The 18954-nt window shown below is 46.6% G+C and overlaps 1 protein-coding gene across 1 annotated transcript in view; it reads right to left on the bottom strand.

The window, feature by feature from the left end:
• Positions 1 to 18954, bottom strand: part of CACNA1I (calcium voltage-gated channel subunit alpha1 I) — a 210017-nt gene that overhangs the window by 58248 nt on the left and 132815 nt on the right. The window contains exons 6-8 of the mRNA XM_067558952.1: positions 5526 to 5685; positions 1173 to 1488; positions 278 to 370 (exon numbers count right to left, since the gene is read on the bottom strand). Coding sequence (XP_067415053.1) covers positions 278 to 370; positions 1173 to 1488; positions 5526 to 5685 — 569 coding nt within the window. The remainder of the gene's footprint in view (positions 1 to 277; positions 371 to 1172; positions 1489 to 5525; positions 5686 to 18954) is intronic.

The following is an 18954-nucleotide window of genomic DNA, read 5'->3' as shown; positions in this document are numbered from 1 at the left end:
TCTCCTGGAACAAATTCTGGGTGCATCCCTCTAAAAGGAAGAGAAGAACTAACTTGCATTCATTGGCTTTGGCAGACTCTGGATGCAGCCGCCAAGAAGACAAGAACCTAATTAGATTCTTCACCTCTTTGGAATAGACTAGGTTACAGCTCTTTGCCATCCAGTACTTTTTGTCTACAGAATACACGCCCTTCGTCAGACCCTTGGCTTGGAAAGCTGAAACACCCTTGGTCAGAAAATAGTATTCCACTAGGGTGAGAAGCCACCCTGTACTTACGATTATCAGCAAGATAAAGTAGATAAAGTTGTAGAATGAATGAGCGTCCATCACATAATACATGATCTCCACCCACCCTTCCAGTGTGATCACCTGCAAAGAGAAGACAGAGGAAGAGAGACAGCAGGGGATGTAGGACTCCTGGATTAATTCAACCGTGAGGATATTCATTTCTACACATGGCACAGGCTGATGCTGGTGAGCAGTGGGGGAGACTCAAACCTCAACAAAGCTGAGAAACTGAATCCATTCCAAGGAGGCTAAATTTCCAGTCCAGAATCTCAGTGTGATTCTAAATACTCATGGGGACGATTGCAGCTTGAGTAGACATATCCACGCTAGCAAGGTACCAGAGCAGTGAAGCTGAGGCCTCATGGGCTTCAATGCAGGCTGTACAAACTCACCCATGGGCCTTGCAGAACTCGACTTTTGTTGACACGTGCACAGCTCCGCGACCTGAGCTAGCTAGATTAACACTAGCTCAGGTATGTCTGCTCACGCTGTAATCCCACCTCATGACTGCAGTCTAGCCATAACCTAGAACTGCACTAATCACCAATGGATATATCCATTCAAATAGTTTGTTTCCCTCAAATGACGAGGAAGAAAACCAGAACCGGATTTCTGTGCCCTCTGGATTGGACTTTGGGTACAGCCTCTGGAATGGGTAGGAGAACACATGGATTTCAGTTCCCATCTGGAGGTTTTTAGAACCTAGATCTGGATTACAAATTCAGGCTCCTTTTCAATCCAGATAGCTGCAGTAGGGAGAAACACAACAAGACCTGGAATGCGGAGCCTAACTCATTTCATTTAGGGGCTAGAAAAGCATGGGGACAAGAGAAGGATCTGGTCAGAAACCTGGATTGAGGCTAGGAAGCCAACCTTATTTTACCTGAAATATAACGATCCAGGCATAGCCAATATTGTCAAAATTGATGGCACCCTTATGTGGGTTGGCATTGCCTGTGCGGCACACATTGTAGTACTGGTTCCAGTTGACACACATGCCACTGACATTGAACTCCTGACGGACGGAGCTGTAGTAATAATAGTCATCCTTGTCCAGGCAGCACTCATGGCCCCTCTCCTTCAGCGGGGGGATCTCATGACACCCCATGATGCCATTGTCTCCTGACAGCGAGCAGATGAAGGGCATCTCATCGTCCTCCTCGGGTTGGTAGTAGCGAGGAAGAATGATGTCACCTTGTCTAGGAAGAGGAAAAACATGCTAATGAAATTACTGTGACAAACATTCACCTTAGTGACACTTGTGGGACTGGTAACTCCACTTTGGTGCATGAAATCTGCATACAGAGGGGCTGCAGATTTATTTTGCTGAAGGGCTGGGTGGAGACATGGGTAGTTTCTTGAGTTGGTCCCTGGTTTTGCAGAGCCCTGTTCAGGATCAGATTGCACAGTCCCAAGACAAATTCCACCATCAGCAGATTTGGGGGATGGGAACAAGATTTTTCAGCTGCCAAAAGGAAAGTTTTCATTTTCTCAAGAAAGAGGGGGAACTTCTGCAGTCCACTCTCCCACCCAGTTGACATCAAAGCCCACAACTGATGCAAAGGAAAATAAATTTACTGGGCTATATGGAGATGTGCCTGTGCATGCGACCATCAATTTGATAACATTTGGCAGTAAACTTTCTATAATAAAGTACAAACTCACTAGGTAATGCAAAGGTAAAGTTGCACAGTTGAGCTCTCAATAGTCAGTTAATGAAGAAGTTAAAACGGAATGAACAAGCTTAACTCTGACTCCTTGTGTGTATGTATCACAGAGCAGGTTTTAATGTCAGGATCACATGGTATTGCTGCAGTAACATAATTTGTTCTCCAACCCTCCAAATACACGGTATCTAAAATAATCTGTGCTCACCTAATTTAAGACTAGATAATAATGAGCAAGTGAAAGGGAGAAGATTTAGGATTTTGTATTCAACCTTAATTTGTGCATTTCCAGTCTTCACAATGCTACAATACACACCCTAAATGTTGCATTACTATAGATTATTTGCATTAAATATTGTGGTGAGTGGGAATGTGTCCAAAGAAAAAAAAGAAAGAAAAGCTCCTAGTTCTATAACTAACAGGCACCAATCTATAAAAGCATACCAGGGCACATTAATATCATTAGTAAACTGAGTCTCTATAGATTTAGCCAGCAATGGTCAGCCTAAGATTAACTAGCATCTGATGCTCATGCAGGCTGTGAGCCTGATTCACTTTGCAGTTACAGTAGTTCTGCACTGGCGTAATAACACTGATTTATCGACGTTACTCTTAATTTACACTGGTGCACATGAGAGAAGAATAAGGTCCTACTTATGCAAGTCCCCCCAGGGCATGTACATATCCTTATAAATGCACAGTTTAAGACATAGGTTCTCAACCTGTGGTACGCGAGACACAGGCAGAGGGTACGCGGCAAAAAAACCATTGAAGGGAGGCGAGCGGCAGCCACCGACTTCTGGGGAAGCCAAGAGGCAGCCGCCTGCTTCCCCAGCTGGGAGGCAGGCGGCCCACACAGCATGATTTGCCCCAGACCCATACCCCCCTAGGGACAGCCATGGGGAGCGCTGCTATCCACTCTGGTGGGCCACTTGTGCCTGCTCAGACCTCACAAGTTCCTGCCTGTGTGAGGAGAACACTGGTGACCCCACCATCAGGCCATAGTGATTGGCTGGCATTGACCTTTCCTCCTATATAGGAGGAAGGGGAGGAGGAAGGAGGAGAGAAACAGCAGGGGGGTTTGTGATCTGCCACAGTCACACAGCATTGCAGAGCTAAGAACTCTTCTGCTTTATGAGAAATTCAGTTGTCCAGTGGTAAAGGGGAAATAGACTGTATTTCTCAGAGTGGAAAACTGAGTGTTGGGGTACTTATTCAAATTTTCAGAAGTTAGGGGGTACTTGCTACTTAAAAGGTTGAGAAACACTGGTTTAAGACAGTGGTTCTCAACCTTTCCAGACTACTGTACGCCTTTCAAGAGTCTGATTTGTTTTGCTTAGGTTTCACCTCACTTAAAGACTACTTACTTTCAAAATCAGACATAAAAATACAGAACTGTCACAGCACGCTATTACTGAAAAATTGCTGACTTTCTCATATTTACTATATAATTATAAAATAAATCAATTGGAATATAAATATCATACTTACATTTCAGTGTATAGTACAGAGGTTCTCAAGTGGGGGTCGGGCTCCCTCAAAGGGTCACGAGATTATTATGTGGGGGGGGAGGGTCGCAAGCTGTCAGCCCCTGCACATGCTGGGGCTGCGGCTATAAGCCCTGTGCATGGCTGACAGCCAGAGCCCTTCAGAGCTGGGTGGCTGGAGAACAGTGGTTGCTGGCTGGGTGCTCTGAAGGCAACGCCACCCCCAGCAGCAGCGCAGAAGTAAAGGTGGCATGACCTGGGGGCTCATCACAGCCTGAAATATTTTCAAAGGGGGTCCCAGAAAAAAAAGTTTGAGAACCCCTGATAGTACATAGAGCATTACAAACAAGTCACTGTCTGTATGAAATTTTAGCTTGTACTGACTTCCCTAGTGCTTTTTATGTAGCCTGTTGTAAAGCTAGGCAAATATCTAGATGAGTAGATGTAACCCCTGGAAGATCTCTGTGTACCCCTGGTTGAGAACCACTAGTTTAAGACATCTTTAAGCAGCTTCCATTTCCTGGTCAGCACTCCAGTCCCATTGCTGCCCCCTAAATTGTGTTTTTGCAGTATTTCTTTTCAGTCTAAGATGATCTAAGAACTTTAATTGTTTAAACAATTTGAACTGAGCTAACACTTTAGATCTTTAAGCAGTTTAAACTGATCTAAGGCCTTAGATTTGTTTAAAGGGCTAAGACACTTTAAAGCTTTAGATCAGTTTAAGCTGCAAAGATGACAATAAGTGGCTGGAGGGATCGCTGTCGTCTGGAACTGGTGCTCTGCTCCCCCGTGCAAGGCGACTGGAGTGCTGATTCCCTACCGAAGTTTTCCTGGTTGAGCGTGTTATTGAAGGAAGTGAACAGAGCTCTACATGCTCTGTCTGACCATATATAATAATAATACCAATCATGCCTGTTTCTTATTTAGAATTTTTCATCAGTAGATCTTAAAACGCTTCACAATCTGTTGGTGTTTTTTTTTAATGGTATTTCTCCTCACCATACCCCTGTGAGGTAGGGAAGTATTATTACCCACATTTTACAGAGGGGGAACTGACGCATAGAGAGACTAAGTGACTTGCCCACGATCAAACGGGAAGTCCCTGGCAGAGCTTGCTCTCCCATATGCTAAGACAAGGCCCTAGCCACTGAACCATCCTTCCCTTCTTCAGGTAGAGCACCTTGATCACTCTTAACCATGTGCCGTGGAGCACAGAGATACTGTCCGACATTCCACATACACCCTAGAGCTTTGTCTGCCAGACTGAAGAGCCCATTATCAAATATTTGTTCCCCATGTAGGCACCTACAGACTGTGACCAAGTCACCCTTAAAGTACTCTTTGTTAAGCTAAATGCATTGAGCTCCTTGGATCTATCTCTGTAAGGCATATCTTCTAATCCTTTAATTATTCTCATAGATATTCCTGGCAACCGGGGATATGACCTCCCGAGGCTGTGGCAGCCAGACATAATTAGGGCTGGACTTGTCCCCAGCTCACCCATGAGTCTGGCAGCTACAAAGATGGTCTACAGGCATCTTTGCCTTCTTTCCCCTTCTGATTTTTGCAGAATGCAGCTCAGTATCAGGGTCATGGCATCCTACATCCCTTTTGCACAGGTGGAAATGACTATACAATGTGCAAGGCAATGGAAAATTGGACCTCTTGACTGTAGAGATAAGATCCTTTTAATTGGGACTGTTCAAGCTGATTTAATGAAACTCATGGGGATGGGAGAGGAAGCAGTGGGATCCCAGAAATGAAGACTGCTTGGACTGCTCTGGCTGATGCAGAAGAGAAACGGGGGTGGGGGGGGAAGCAATGCTGCCATAGCCCACTAAGTGGACAGGTCCCTTCCGCAGGCAGAGGTAGCTTTCAGAAGGTGTGTGCACATAAGGAAACAGGAGCCTTTATGGCAGAAAGGGCAGAAACGGGGGATAAACTAGACTTTTTAGCATCCTTGCACTGCCTCTGGAAATCTTCAGTGACAGAGAGAAAGGAGAAGGAAGTAAAGAGCAGGGAGGGGAAGGAAGGAATCCTCAGCAGACTGGTCAAGGGGGTAGCCATCTCCCACGCACTCACATTGTGAAGTTCTCCTCCATGAAACAGCGGTTCCTGAGCAGACCAGCCCACAGTTGCACTCCAATGATGCCAAAGATGAAGAAGACAAAGAAGCAGAGAAGCAGAACATTCCCCAGCATGGGCAGGGTGTCCAGGAGCAAATTCACCAGGATCCGCATGCCTGCAGGTGGGGAAGAGGCAGAGGAGGAGGAGGGAAAGAAAAGGAGAAGCAGAAAGAGAGAAAAGAAGAGGAAAAGGGGGGAAAATAAATGAAAATAAAACAGAGGCAGATTGGAAATTCATTATTGTCCAAATCAGGCAGGGTTTATGGTCACTGCCCCCCTCCGCCCCTCAGTCCCACTCCTAACTGACAGGCAGGGGACAAAGCCACTGCTGTTCAGCATCCTCTTTACCCTGGGCCTCGCATTATAGCCCCAGGAAGACAGGATGATGATAAGTTTGTGACTGGGTTGCTTGAGGTCTTTGGCACAATCTCCATTTTATATGATATTCCATCTTCTTCCTTTCCCACAAGAGGGTAATGGAGTGAAAACTCGGCTGGCAGGGACTAAAAGTCATAACTGCTTGATAGCTGCATAGTGACCTGTGCGAAATGAGCCCAACCCAGTTCCAAGTGGGATGAGTGTGCACATCACACAACCCCTCTGATCAAACTAGCATGGACTGGCCCTCTCAAATTGATGGAGGCCTAGCTTGACCTGAGTTGCTTGACCGAGTTGACTGACCACTGGTGAGTGGCTTGACCACTCTTTGAGGCCTAGCCTTAGCAGCTTGACTGCTTTTTACAATTCGCAGAGACCAATAGAGTACTGAGTAACCGTGTGATATCTCAGTTTCTGTGCACCACAGCAGATAGGAAATAGTGTGGGTTTGGATAGCACAAGAAATAGTTCATTAGTTTATAGTCGTATATCGATAAAGGTGAACAAGGACAAGAATTTATACATTTTACATTAAGGCGCGTTCTTTCCCACTGCCAGATGTTTCCACTATCAGATGTTGTTTTGCTCCAATTATCATGGTAAGAACATAAACGTGTAGTTAGTTTTAACAATGAAATACAGAGAAAGTGAAGGACATAAGAACATCACCCAAGATAAGCAAATAAAAGAACAATGTGTACAGAAAAGTATAAAAGGCCACCACCCAGGCAAGGGGGCATGCTTCATCGCCGCCTGATTCCACAGGAGATGCTGTCGGCCTGATCCCCTGGCAGGGCTCCTGAAGCAAGCCGCTCCTGCATACAGTCTCTTAAGTGAACATAGAACTCTTTGGGTCTAGTGAGTATGATACGTTGTAGTTAATTGTTGGCTTTATAGAGAACTAACTATCTCAGAAATCCTTACACATTAAACCTTACTGATATGCCAATCGAGCGTACTGTGTCACACTGGTAACTTCACACTGACCATAAAGAATGCCCCGCAACAAAACGACAGTCTCACCAAAGAGACAATGTGGGTGAGGTAATATCTTTTATTGGACCAACTTCCGTTGGTGAGAGAGACACGCTTTCAAGCCACACAAAACTCCTGGGGCTCAAGCTCCCTTCTCCTCTCGAGTGATCCCTCCATATCAAGGCTCAGGGATGCCAGTGGAGGGTACTCTTTGAAGGAAGCTTTCACTGCTGCTGCCCCTGCTGTGCCTCTTCTCTAGCAAAACAGGGCTGTCAATACAGCACCTCTGACCAGTGCAATAATTTCATAACAAAGCAATTTTGTGTTTAAATTATTGCGGGAAGAATTCTGGTAATTTCATCTGCCTCTGTGCCTCCTGGTGCCAAGGGACAGACCGACAGGGTCAGGCCAGACTCCTGCCACTGCTAAATTAATTACATGGCCTCCGTTCTCCAAGGAAGCAGAAATTCTAGAAATCATTTGGCGCATTAACCAAGCTCTTTCTCCCTTCCACTGCCCCCCACTTCCCGTGCATGCATACACACACAGATACACACATATGCACGCCTACCCCCTCCTCCACTGAGACTCCCTCCTCCAGGGGTCCAGGGAATTCCATCATGCAAGACACTCCATGTAGGCCAGCATATAATTAGCTAATTAGAAATTTATAACTAGTTCATTACTTCAGATGGCAGGGAAGAAGAAGGGGGAGGGAAAGATAAGATTAGGATTCAATGACAGCCCCTGGAGGCACCAGTTAATCCCTCTTTTATGCCCACTGTCAAGTAATAAGCCACATCAAGTTGTGCTTTACAGTGTCTCAGTTTCCTGTGTTGTTTCATTCCTATTGCAGGGGGAGAGGACCCTGGGCATGTAGAGAAGTGTGCATGTGGGCAACAAGGGTGGATGAGGATTCAGGTGTATTTGTACAGGTGGGGATGTTTATTATACCTGAGTAAAAAGGGGGGGGGTGGCAGAGGAGAGAAGAGTGTATCTGTAGAGTGAGAAGGTGTGGATACAGTGTGAGGCATGTACCTGGGGAGGACAGGTATGTGTATCTATGTGACAAGAGAGTATGGGTGTGAGGGGCATATATATTTTCTGTTGAGAAGGTGTGTGTTCCGGCCTTACAATTTGTGGGGCCTCAAGTCAGCAGAGGGGGGGTTCTGAGGGTGAATTTCCTTTCCTCCTGGTTCCACTGCTGGAGGGAGTAGAAGAGCTAGTCCATGTGTGATCTGATGAGTAAAGTTCACCCTTCTTGGGGGAATGTGTATGGGAGGGAGAGGGTAGAAAGAATTATTGATCAGTCCCTTCTAGACTTAACAAGAATAAGTCTTGGGGTGGTTGCAAAGCCCCAGTCTCTTGCCTGCCCGGATGTGCCATTAGTCTTCATTTAGTCATCTTCTAGCCCAGTAGAGCATCAATTGTTCACTAGCTTCAGCTGGGTCACAGCTCCAGCCTCTTGCCTGAGAGTACTGCCCATATCTGGCTTCCTGGTTTGTAATAATACATAGCCCCACAGCATAGCCACCGTACTACATGCTGACCATCGCCCTGACCTCCCCAGTCTCCGGAAGCAACCCTTTTACAACATTACCAACTTACAACACCACCTCCTCACCGCAATGTAATGTGTTTCCAGCAACGATCCTACCTCACGTTGTGATCTTACCAGCTCTCATAAGCTAGGTTGGGACATACGTAAATGGGAGACCTTCAGGGAAACCCAGGCCTCACAGGAGGCTATTTCGGTAAGGTACTAGGTGACCAACTGTCTTTTCACTGAGTCACTGCTAAACCAATGATCCAGCCTAGTGCTTTCTTCAGATGAGACACAGACCTGAGGTCAGCAGGTCAGAAAAATTCAGAGGAAACATTGTTTTGTCAGAATTTGCCGACTGGGTGGAACTGAAACGTTTTGCAGATTGCGCAATTTTGCTGGCGTTCCAATGGAACACAGGCAGATTCCAGAACCTAGCTGCCTTTCCTGTGGACACCTGTCTAGCTTCCTGCCAGCTCACCTGCCAGGCTCCTCAGAGATCACAGCTCCAGCTCATAGTATAGCTTTAACACAGCAAGAAATAATGCAAAAGCTTGCGAGGGCTGAAGGTGGAGCAATGAAATGTCAGGTGATGTGTAAGAGAGACAAGGTGGGTGAGGTAATATCATTTATTGGACCAACTTCTGTTGGTGAGAGAGACACGCTTTCGAGCTTGCCCAGAGCTTCACACTCGAGTCTGGTCTCAGTGATTCTCAAACTTATTTGATCATGCCACCCCTTCTTTATGTCTGTAGTAGTTTATGAACTCTCCCCACCGCCACACAAGTACATATACTGATTAAAAAAAAATCAACCTGCAACTCTCACTAAACATTAAAAACAGCAAGGCATTGATTCAAATGGAGCCAGCGATCCATTGTAATAAGAGCAAAAGCAAAACTGCGATTGTGATTGATATCTACAATTAAATGTGCACACCGCGTTGTAGCAAACAGATTACCGTACAGATGGCAACGACTTTGTACAATGCTGTGCAAGTTAACAGAAATCTGTCCAATGCACAGCGCCATCTAGAGTCCAATACACAGCGCCCACTGAGGACCTGCTACGTCTGGAGGAATCAGCTTGGCTAGTTATTCATGGCTGTGGGTAAAATGTGTGCAGTACATTTTTTTCCTAAAGCTTCTCATGCCCCCACCCTCCAAATATATTCTGTGCCCCCCAGTTTGAGATCCTCTGGGCTACACTACAGACCTACATCGGTATAACTGCATTGCTCAGGGATGTGAAAAATCCACACCCCTGAGCGACGTAGTCAGACCGACCTAACTCCCCTGCCGTGTAGACAGCGCTATGTTAGCGGCAGGGGTGTGCACAAGGGGCGACAAGTAGGGGCACGGACTCCCCCATTAATCATCAGGGACACAGAACTTCTCCAGCCCCGGGGTCATGGGGGCAGGGAAGAGTGAGGGAGAGAAGGAGGGAGGGAAAAGCGAGCTCCTACCAGGGCCAGGGGGCGGGGGAGACCACGTTCCTCCCAGAAGGCACAGAACGTGCCCCTCCAAAAGGGGTCAAATTTAAATTCCTGCGCACACCCCTGCCTGCCAACATAGCTACCGCCTCTTGGAGGTGGATTAACTACACTGACAGGAGAGCTCTCTCCCGTCAGCTCAGGGCATCTTCATTAAAGTTCTACAGTGACACAGCTGCATCGGCGCAGCTACACCGAGACAGTGTTTTAAGTGTAGACTTGCCCTCAGGGTATCACAGCTAAATATAAGGTGGAACAGATTGTTTCGCATAAATAGTTAAAACATATTTCAAGGGACCGTTCAAGGTGAAGTGGCCCAGTAACACCCCTCTGGGCATAGGGGGAAAATGAAGGGCAGGCGGGGGGGAGGGTGAAAAAGGCAGCTGGGGGCATGGGGGGTTAGTGGATTACAGGTTGTTGTAATAAGACATAAACCCAGTGTCTCTATTCAATCCATGATTTTTAGTGTCTACAAAGTTATTAATTTAAACTCCCAGTCTCGTCTTTTGAAAGTGTTGTGCAGGTTTCCTTTGAGGACGAGGATCAGATACAGAGTGATTGTTTTGTGAAAAGTGTTCACCCACAGGTGATGTGGTGTTTTTGTCTTTTATCATTTTTCTGTGTGAGTTCATTTGAGAGCATAGCGATTGTCTGGTTTCATCTAGATAGTTGTTACTGGGGCATTTCGGCTGTGTCTACGTGGGGATAAAAACCTGCGGCTGGCCTGTGTCAGCTGACTCAGGCTTGCAGGGCTCGAGCTCTGGGGGCTAAAAGATTGCTGTGTAGACCTTTGGGCTTGGAATGGAGCCCGACCTCTGGGACCTTGTGAGGGCAGAGGGATGTACTGTGGGGCTTTTATCCCTGTGTGGATGTACCCACAGGGCACTGGATGAGGTACCCCACATGTTGTCACAGGCGTGTGTAGGAACCCTGGATTTTGAAAGGTGTGTTGCGGGAGGTGTTGATCATCGTAGCCGTGGAGATATGTCTGCAGGTTTTACATCTGCTGTTCTGGCAGTGTAAGGTCTGAGACCTTGTTTGTTTGTTTTTTGGCTAAGCTTAGGCCTTGTTCTTCGACTAGGCAGTAGCAGTCGTAACAGAAGAGGCAGCAGCCCTAAGCTAAGTAGCAGGTAGTCACATCTTCACATTCCTGAAATTACTTCAAGACAATGTAATAACAGGCTGTTAAGAAGGTGCTACTGTCCTAATAGTACCTACCACCACCAGATAAAGAAATCTTAAGATGCTTAAAGAAAGCTTTGCTCGATAGCATTGTCTGGAAAAGAATCACTTATCAACAGTTGTGGTTATAAAATCTACACTTCTTATTGTTTTGCCTTTATAGTACCCACGTCTCTATTGTTTATCTGAATGATTTCTGTCTCATTTTTTAATTGTTTCTGTCTGTTGCATAACTAAGATAACTAAGTGTAATCAATTAAGGTGGTCGGGTATGATTGGTTAAAGAATTGTTTTGCAATATGTTAGGACTGGTCAGAGAATTATTTTGTAATATGATTGGATAAGGTATGGGTAAGCAGGACTCGAGTTTCACTGTAAGAACTGGGGTCCAAGAGGGAGACCAACTAGAAGAAGAAAGGGGAACAAGAAGAATAAGGAGGAAAGACCTGAAGGAAGAAGGAGAATCCATCTCCAAGACACCGCCCAAGATCAGAAATGCTAGAATCCTCTGCATGAACGTGACGTGCAGCAACCAGAATCCAGAGGAGACTGACCTTGCCTGGCCAACAGGGAAAGTCCACCTTCCTGATCAGGATTGGTGAGTATAGCATTGTATGCTTAGCATGTATACTGTTTGGTAATTGTTAATAAATAGAGGTTAAGGTTATTACTGTGTAAGACTCTCTCACTGGTAAAAGATCCTGCAAATCCACAGTAGTATACACCTGGATTCCTATGAATTTGGGAAAGGGTGTGGGTACTTATATTAATCAGGTTAGTTTCACCTGGAGCCCTACTGACTGGGAATGGGTGACCCTGAGCCCTAGAGTGTGAATTGGGTAAAAGTAGGTGCCTTTACCCAGAGCCCTATGGATTGGGAAAGGGTGGGGGTGTCTAAATTAACTGGATTACACCTGGAGCCCCACAGATTGGAAAAAGGTGGGGGTGCCCTAGTGTGTGGGTAACAGCAGAGCCTGGTGCTGTTTTGAGTTGGTGTGTCCTGGCCTGTGGGGAGCTTGTTTCTGATGATGAGCTTGAAGAGGTGGTTCAGGCAAGATTTCTTTCAGGATGGGGTCCCCACTGAGTATGGGTTGTAGTTGTTTAATGATACCCCGGTTTGGGTTCCAGTTGATGCTGGTGTGGGTGTGTCCCAGAGACAATTTTTCGGAAGGGTGGCAGTTGTTGAAGTTGTGGTGGAAATCTATGACGGATTTTAGGTCATCTGTTCAGAGGATGAAAATATCATCTATGTATCTCAGGTATATCATTGGTTTTGTGGTGCATTTGTGATGTGTTACATACACAGCTCATTAGTGCCTCTTTGGATTGATTTAAATTAATTTAACCTGTTAAAATTCATGGGCAGTGCGTGCAATGATGGCTGGGAATCAGCAAGGAAAGATACAAGTTTTGAGGTAGGGTTTAAATCAGGACAGTGTGGTTGCACTGTGCCTGGGGACAGGGAGGCTGTTTCATTCACAGGGGATGGGCTGAGAAAAGGCACAGATCTCTCTCTGCACCTGTCTACCCAAATACTGCCTGCTTCTGTATCTAGTTTCCGATTTCTGAAAATTCCCACCAAAGAGCAGACCACAGAAAAATCAAGCCAGCCCACTGACATCCCTGTGAATTGCCATGCACACTGGGGCAGGGAAGGAGGGGACACTTGAGCAAATTCAGCTGGGGCATATTGCCTAGATGAGGCAATTATACCGAATTATACTTCAGATTTTGCAATCACAATTGGAATCAGCAAGATTATGTCTCCCAGTGACCTGCAGATCACTGTGTCCCAAATGCTGATGGGGAAGATATTTGCTTTGGCTACAGCAAAAATTAAAACTGGTAGTTTGGGCTATCAAACTGTTAAGGTGAGTACTGAAAATTATACTCCCTTCTACCTGGCTTGTTTGAACCAGTGGATACTGAACAAACAGAAGGCTCCCTTGTCTTAAACCTTGCATCTCCTTTTGATTCTACAGATGCTAGTCATGTCCATTCATGCACTACTGGAAGGTGCCCGGATACCACGGTGATGGAGAAGCGTATAAGAACCTGAGCAGAATAGAATTTTCCCACCAGTCCAGTGTCCTCCATCAGTTTTGGTCCTGAAGTGATGAGTGCCATGGAAAGAAATGTACTGGACTTTAGTTTCTTGGTTTTAAGGGCACGAGGTCTCTTCTGCACATGCTCTGTTAGCTTAGCATGCAAATCACAGCATACGTCCCCATGCTTTCCTCTTTCTAGATCACTTGCCATGGTTCTGCTTTCCCAAGGGTTGGCATATGCCAGGTGTCTCTGCTCAAGGTTTCAGCTGTGACGGCCAAGCTAATTGGGGTTGACAGGAACTGTCTGGAGGGAACCAAAGACTCTCTGAAGTTGACAGAAGCTTGTCAGAAAGGGCCCTGGGGCACCTCTGGAGCAAAGAGCAGAGTTGCTCTGCCCAAATCCAAGAGGGAATTCAGCTACTTTCCCAAAATATTGGCTCTTGTCAGTGGATTTTTGTTTTGTTTTCTTGAATGGTTCCTTTTCTTGCAACCTTTTCTCCCCTCTATCTGCTCCCTGCTCTCATGGCATGGTGTCCTGCCTGGTTTGATGGAGCACTGCCATGTTGAAGTCAGTGAGATGTTTCCATTCTGCCCATAGTTGGAGTCCTGGGGATACCCCACTAAGAGTAGCCCCAGCTGGCGAACACCCACCGGGCATGCTCTTCCACTCTCCACCCTTTGTGTGTGTGCAGAGGCATGTGCATGAGTGGGTGGCAGTAGAGGAGTATTATCTAATATTTCACAATCTTCTGGGGGAAATCAGTCAGCTAGAATCCTCCCTTGGGCGCCTGCAGCAGACAAAGCCATGTCCCTCCAGTCTCCCTGAGAGGGTGACTGGGGAGAGTGAGACGCCTTTCATAGCCCACACCTGGCACTCATAAATATTTCATGCATCATGCTTTTCTTCCCCTTGAAGAGCAAACCTTTTCATATTTGATGCCCTGGAAGCCTGTTTGGTTGCTGAGTGTTGCTTCATTAATGCCCTCCCTTCCCCCTTTTTGTCTGGACTGCCCAGCCCCTCTTCCTTTCTCTTCTCAGGGAACGGCTGTTTTTCAAAGGCTGCCACAGAAAAGGTCATTGTCCCTTTCATATTCACTCCTAGCTGTGAGCCAGTGTGGCTTCTGCTCTGCCAATGGAAAAGGACAAATGGAGATGGGGGGAAAGACAACGGATGAGAGGGAGGGAGAGTCAGACAAGAAAAGAGAGAGAGGTACAGACCTGGTGAGAGAAGCAAAGGAGAGAGTGGAATAGAGAATGAGGGGGGAAAAACTGAGAGTAAAGTAAATGGGGAGAGAGACTGGCAGGAAAAAATTAAACGAAGAGGACAGGAAGCAGCTGGAGAGGAATACATGGAAGAATCAGCTTTCCAAGACCTTTCAAAATTCATTCTGTACGATGTTCCAGTGTCCTCTCATAGCCCAAACTGTAACTGCTGCCCTGCTTACCCTTATGCTTTCTTCTCAGTCACAATGGTCTGCTGAGGAAAGGTGTCCAGATTCCCCAGTGATAAGGCACTACAAAAACTGTATTTGAACTAAAAGAAAAGAAGGACTGGTGCTGCACGCTCCCTCTGAGTGTCAGCTTTCTATCCATTTCTATCCTGCCCTCTCCCCGCTGCCTTCATATGTATACAGCTCTCTCTCCACCCCCTGACTTCTGCCCAGCTGCACCCCTCACTTGATGACTCTGGTGAACCTCCTTTCTGAATCTCCACAGTATCTTGCAAAACACCAGTTTCCTGTTCATGAGCCCTTCAGTCTTTCTCCTTCTGTCCTTCACTGCTGCCTAGCACTCCCATGCCTTCTCCTGACAGGCTGCGGTGCCATCCGCCTCCCCTGCCCACTCACTGCGCAGACTGGAAAGCACATTGTGATGCTACTGCTCCCTGAGTCTGGCCCACCTGCTTCCTTCTCCAAAAGCCTTCAAGAGATGGCACTAGCCTCAGCACTGTGTGGTGGAGGGGAAAATTAGACCCCTCCAAGATGGGAGAGCCGAGGCTGGGGATTGTGGGGAGCCAGAGTTGGGCCCTAAAGGCAACTGGGCAGGACCCCTTTCTATAGGGAGCCAGGGGAAGTTGCTGATTAGGCATGGATTTAATCAGGGAAAGGAATGGGGCTAGCCATGGGGAAGTGTTATGAAATCCCCAGGGGAAGCAGATAGATCTTGGCTCTTCTTTTTCACCTCTCTCCTGAGTTGGCCTCCACTGCCCACTAATTGCTTCTCTCCCCAGCAATTTCAGTCATGCACGTTGCCACACCTTCTTCATTTCTGCTGTGGTGCAGGGGAACAAGAAGACCACATAAGCCTTGCTAGACAGCTGGAGCATGAGGAGGCGCTGCACATAGCCCACTCCTCAGATACACCCACAATGGGGCAGGAGCTTGATAGGAAAGTTTCACTGGACCAAGGCCAAAGTGCTGACATGCGCTGGCACTGATTCCGGGTCAGCATTAATATGCCACATCAGCATACACCAACTCACTCCTAGCTCTGCAGTGAAAGGCGTTGGTGCTCAGCTGCTGCCTGGGCTGTGTGGGGTGACTGGCAGCGTAGTGCGACATGAGTATTTTGCAGGGTGCCATTTGTTGTTGGTCAGTGTTCTGCAGGGAACCAATCGCCGAGGCTGTGACTTCGAGTAATACAGGTGGCATACCAGAGCAGGGGAAGGCCAAGAACTGAAGGTATAATGATAATTAACATATATTTACATAGCACTTCTCATCTGAATTCATCCCAGCGCACTTCAAAACTTTAACTAACTGGCTGTGCAATCTTTACACGCAGGAATCGCTTTGTCTTCTGCCGAAAAGCAACATCCTCTGGGTGAAACCGTTCACAGCAAAACTGCACAGGGGTTTAGAATGGGCAGAGAAGAAAACTGGCTCCAAACTGAAACAATGAACCATGGAAGGAGCAGGCAATCCGAATCACTCCAATTGCTAGGTGGTTGGGGCACAGAGTTAGGCACGCTGGCCTCTCAGAAAAGGCCATGGGATCTTAAGTGAGCACAAATGGTCAGGACTGGAGCCACTGAAGATTTTGATATGTCACCGTTTGGTTCTGACCCAACTAGGAATGAAAACCAAAACACTCAAGATGGGCTAGCCACTGGGAGCACATGTCCCATGGAGACCCTAGGGACATACTCCGGGTGGCTAGCCCATCCTGCTACTCACGCTGCCATGGTTACACTCTATTGTTAGTGCACAAGCTCAACGACAGCTAGCATGAGCAAATCTTCTTGAGTTGAGAATGGCCCCCCTTCCCCCCAGCTCCATGGGTAGACATACCCTAACTGAGGCCCCGATCCTGCAAGCACTAACACACGTGAGTGACTTGAATTCAGTTGGACTGCTCATGTACACAAAGTTAAGCTTGGACCTGTTTCAAAGCCCACTGAAGTCAACAGGAATCTTTGCACTGACTCCGATGAGCTCTGCCTCAGGCTTCATGTGTGTAAGGGTACATCTACACTGCGATAAAAAACCCATGGTGCAGAGTCTCAAAGCCTGGGTCAGCTGACTCAGGCTTGTGGGTCACAGGCTGTGGGGCTAAAAACTGCAGTGTGGATGTTTAAGCTTGGGCTGGAGTGTGGCCTCTGAGACCCTCCCCCGCACGGGATCTCTCAGCCTGGGCTCCAACCTGAGCCCAAATGTCTACACAGCAATTTTATAGCCCCATAGTCGGAATCTCATGAGCCTGAGTCAGCTGACTTAGGCCGGCCGCGGCTATGCTGCACGTCTTTTATTGCAGTGTAGACGTAACCTAAGTGTTTGCAGGATGTGCTTGTTTAGACTATAAACCCTTCAGGGCAGGGAGCTGTCCTTTCCATTTGCCTGGGAAGTGCCATACACGCCTACAGTGTTGTACACGTAATAAAGAAGAACATAAAATATGACATAAAACTGTGTTAATGCAACTCGATGATTAAGATTGAATGGAACGGATTCTCTCATTATCATTGGCACGAAGCAGGTGTAATTCTAACGGAGGCAACAAAGTTACTGTGGTATGAAACTGAGCGTATGCCGGGCATGCACAAAGGGGGACAAGCAGGGGACAATAATCGATGGGGGCACAGAACTCCTCCAGCCTTGGAACCGCAGCTGGGGCAGAGAGCGCCTCTAGCCCTGGGGCCATAGTGCGGAGAGCAAGCTCCTTCACCCTCGGGCTAACAGCTTCTCCGTGGCAGGGGGCACAGCGCTCCTCTGGCCTGGGCTGCAGCACATTCTGTGCTGCAAAAGTGATTACATTTAAATTCCCGCGCAGGCCCCTGAGCGTAGGTCTATGCTGCAGACAAAGGCGCGACTGCAGCATGTGTGCAGATACCTAACCTAGCTTTGATCTAGCACATTTGAATAACAAGAGCAGTGAAGCCGAAGCAACACAGGATGCAACATGGGCTGTAAGAGCCTGCCCAGAACTCTGGGTATGCACTTGAGCTGAAGTGGATCATTGCTAATGTTATTCACGTTAGCTAGATCAAAGTGGGAGCTGCAGTCAAACCTTTGATTACAGTGTAGACATACACTGAGTGAGAGGACAACCTGGCCCTAAATGGACAAAGATCAAAAAATTCAAGATTACGGTTGTAGCTTGGTCCATCCACACATACACAGTAACGTGCATTACTGTATATTGCATTATTTCTACACCACATTATATTGTCATTATTACACATATTGCCATGGTATCCACCACTCCTATGAGCCAGATTTTTCCAGACAGCTCAGCTCTCATGTAGGGTGCAAAATAAGCAGCCAAATTTTCAAGAGAGCTCAGCATGTCGGGTACTTAGCTTTTTTGAAAATCTGGCCATAAATGTCACAATGAGAGCTGCTGTGTTCTAAGCACTTTCGAAAATCCTGCCTGTCACATGGCCAATTTGGTCATCATGGCTTTACAAGGAAAAGGGAAGATCAACTAAGGCCCCATCACATCCCTTTCTTCAGGACTTGCGTTATTTCCAAAACCAAAACCCAACACCACAGAGTTTCTGACTCTTGTGATTTTATTACAAGTCTCGTGATATTTGGTGTAAAGCCCCAGCCTTGTGAATACAGGGCACCAAAAAAAAGCTTCTAGCCCTAACGGTTGCAGAGAAAAGATTATAAACAGGACCCAGTTCCAAAGGTTCAAAAACCATATTGTAAATAAAAGGAACCCCAGACTTACTATTTTTTTTAAACTCATGATTTCTAAGCCAATCTCATGATTTTTGAGGGCATGAGTTTTGAATGCTTGCATTTGGCAATCTGCAACCAAAACAAATCTACTCAAAATTACTGGGTAATAACTAGCGGAGGCCTTTCTAGCTTCAGCCAGCCGGGAGGAGAGCAGTCACATCCTTCCCCTATGGTAGCTTCTTTGTACCAGCTTCCCTTTTCCTTTTATAGTTCTGCCCAAATTGGCCACATGACAGGCAGGAACCCAGTAAGCCCCTACATGCTGGAGCGTCTTTACATCTTCTCACACTGGCCCCTGTTTATGAGCCTAAGAGGGAGCTGAGCTCTTTTGAAATTTGTTCCCACATGTGCAATGTGGTAATGTTACCAGTGTTGTTGGACTTTTAACTTTGGAATTCCCTGACTCCCATGGATCTAAAATCTCTGCCATCATGCCACATTGACCTACATTTCAGAGTTGAATTTAATTTTTGTTTAAAAAAATATTTTGATGGATCACTCATTTAAATAAATGCCAGTGCATTACATTTTTATTTGAATGGATAAGTATGACAGCACCAGGACTGGGCAAAGAGCTGCAT

This window comes from Emydura macquarii, unplaced genomic scaffold (assembly GCF_026122565.2).
Source record: "Emydura macquarii macquarii isolate MOO-44397 ecotype Brisbane River unplaced genomic scaffold, CSIRO-AGI_Emac_v2 contig_2205, whole genome shotgun sequence".
NCBI lineage: Eukaryota > Metazoa > Chordata > Testudines > Chelidae > Emydura > Emydura macquarii.
This window is presented reverse-complemented; position numbering and strand designations above follow the sequence as displayed.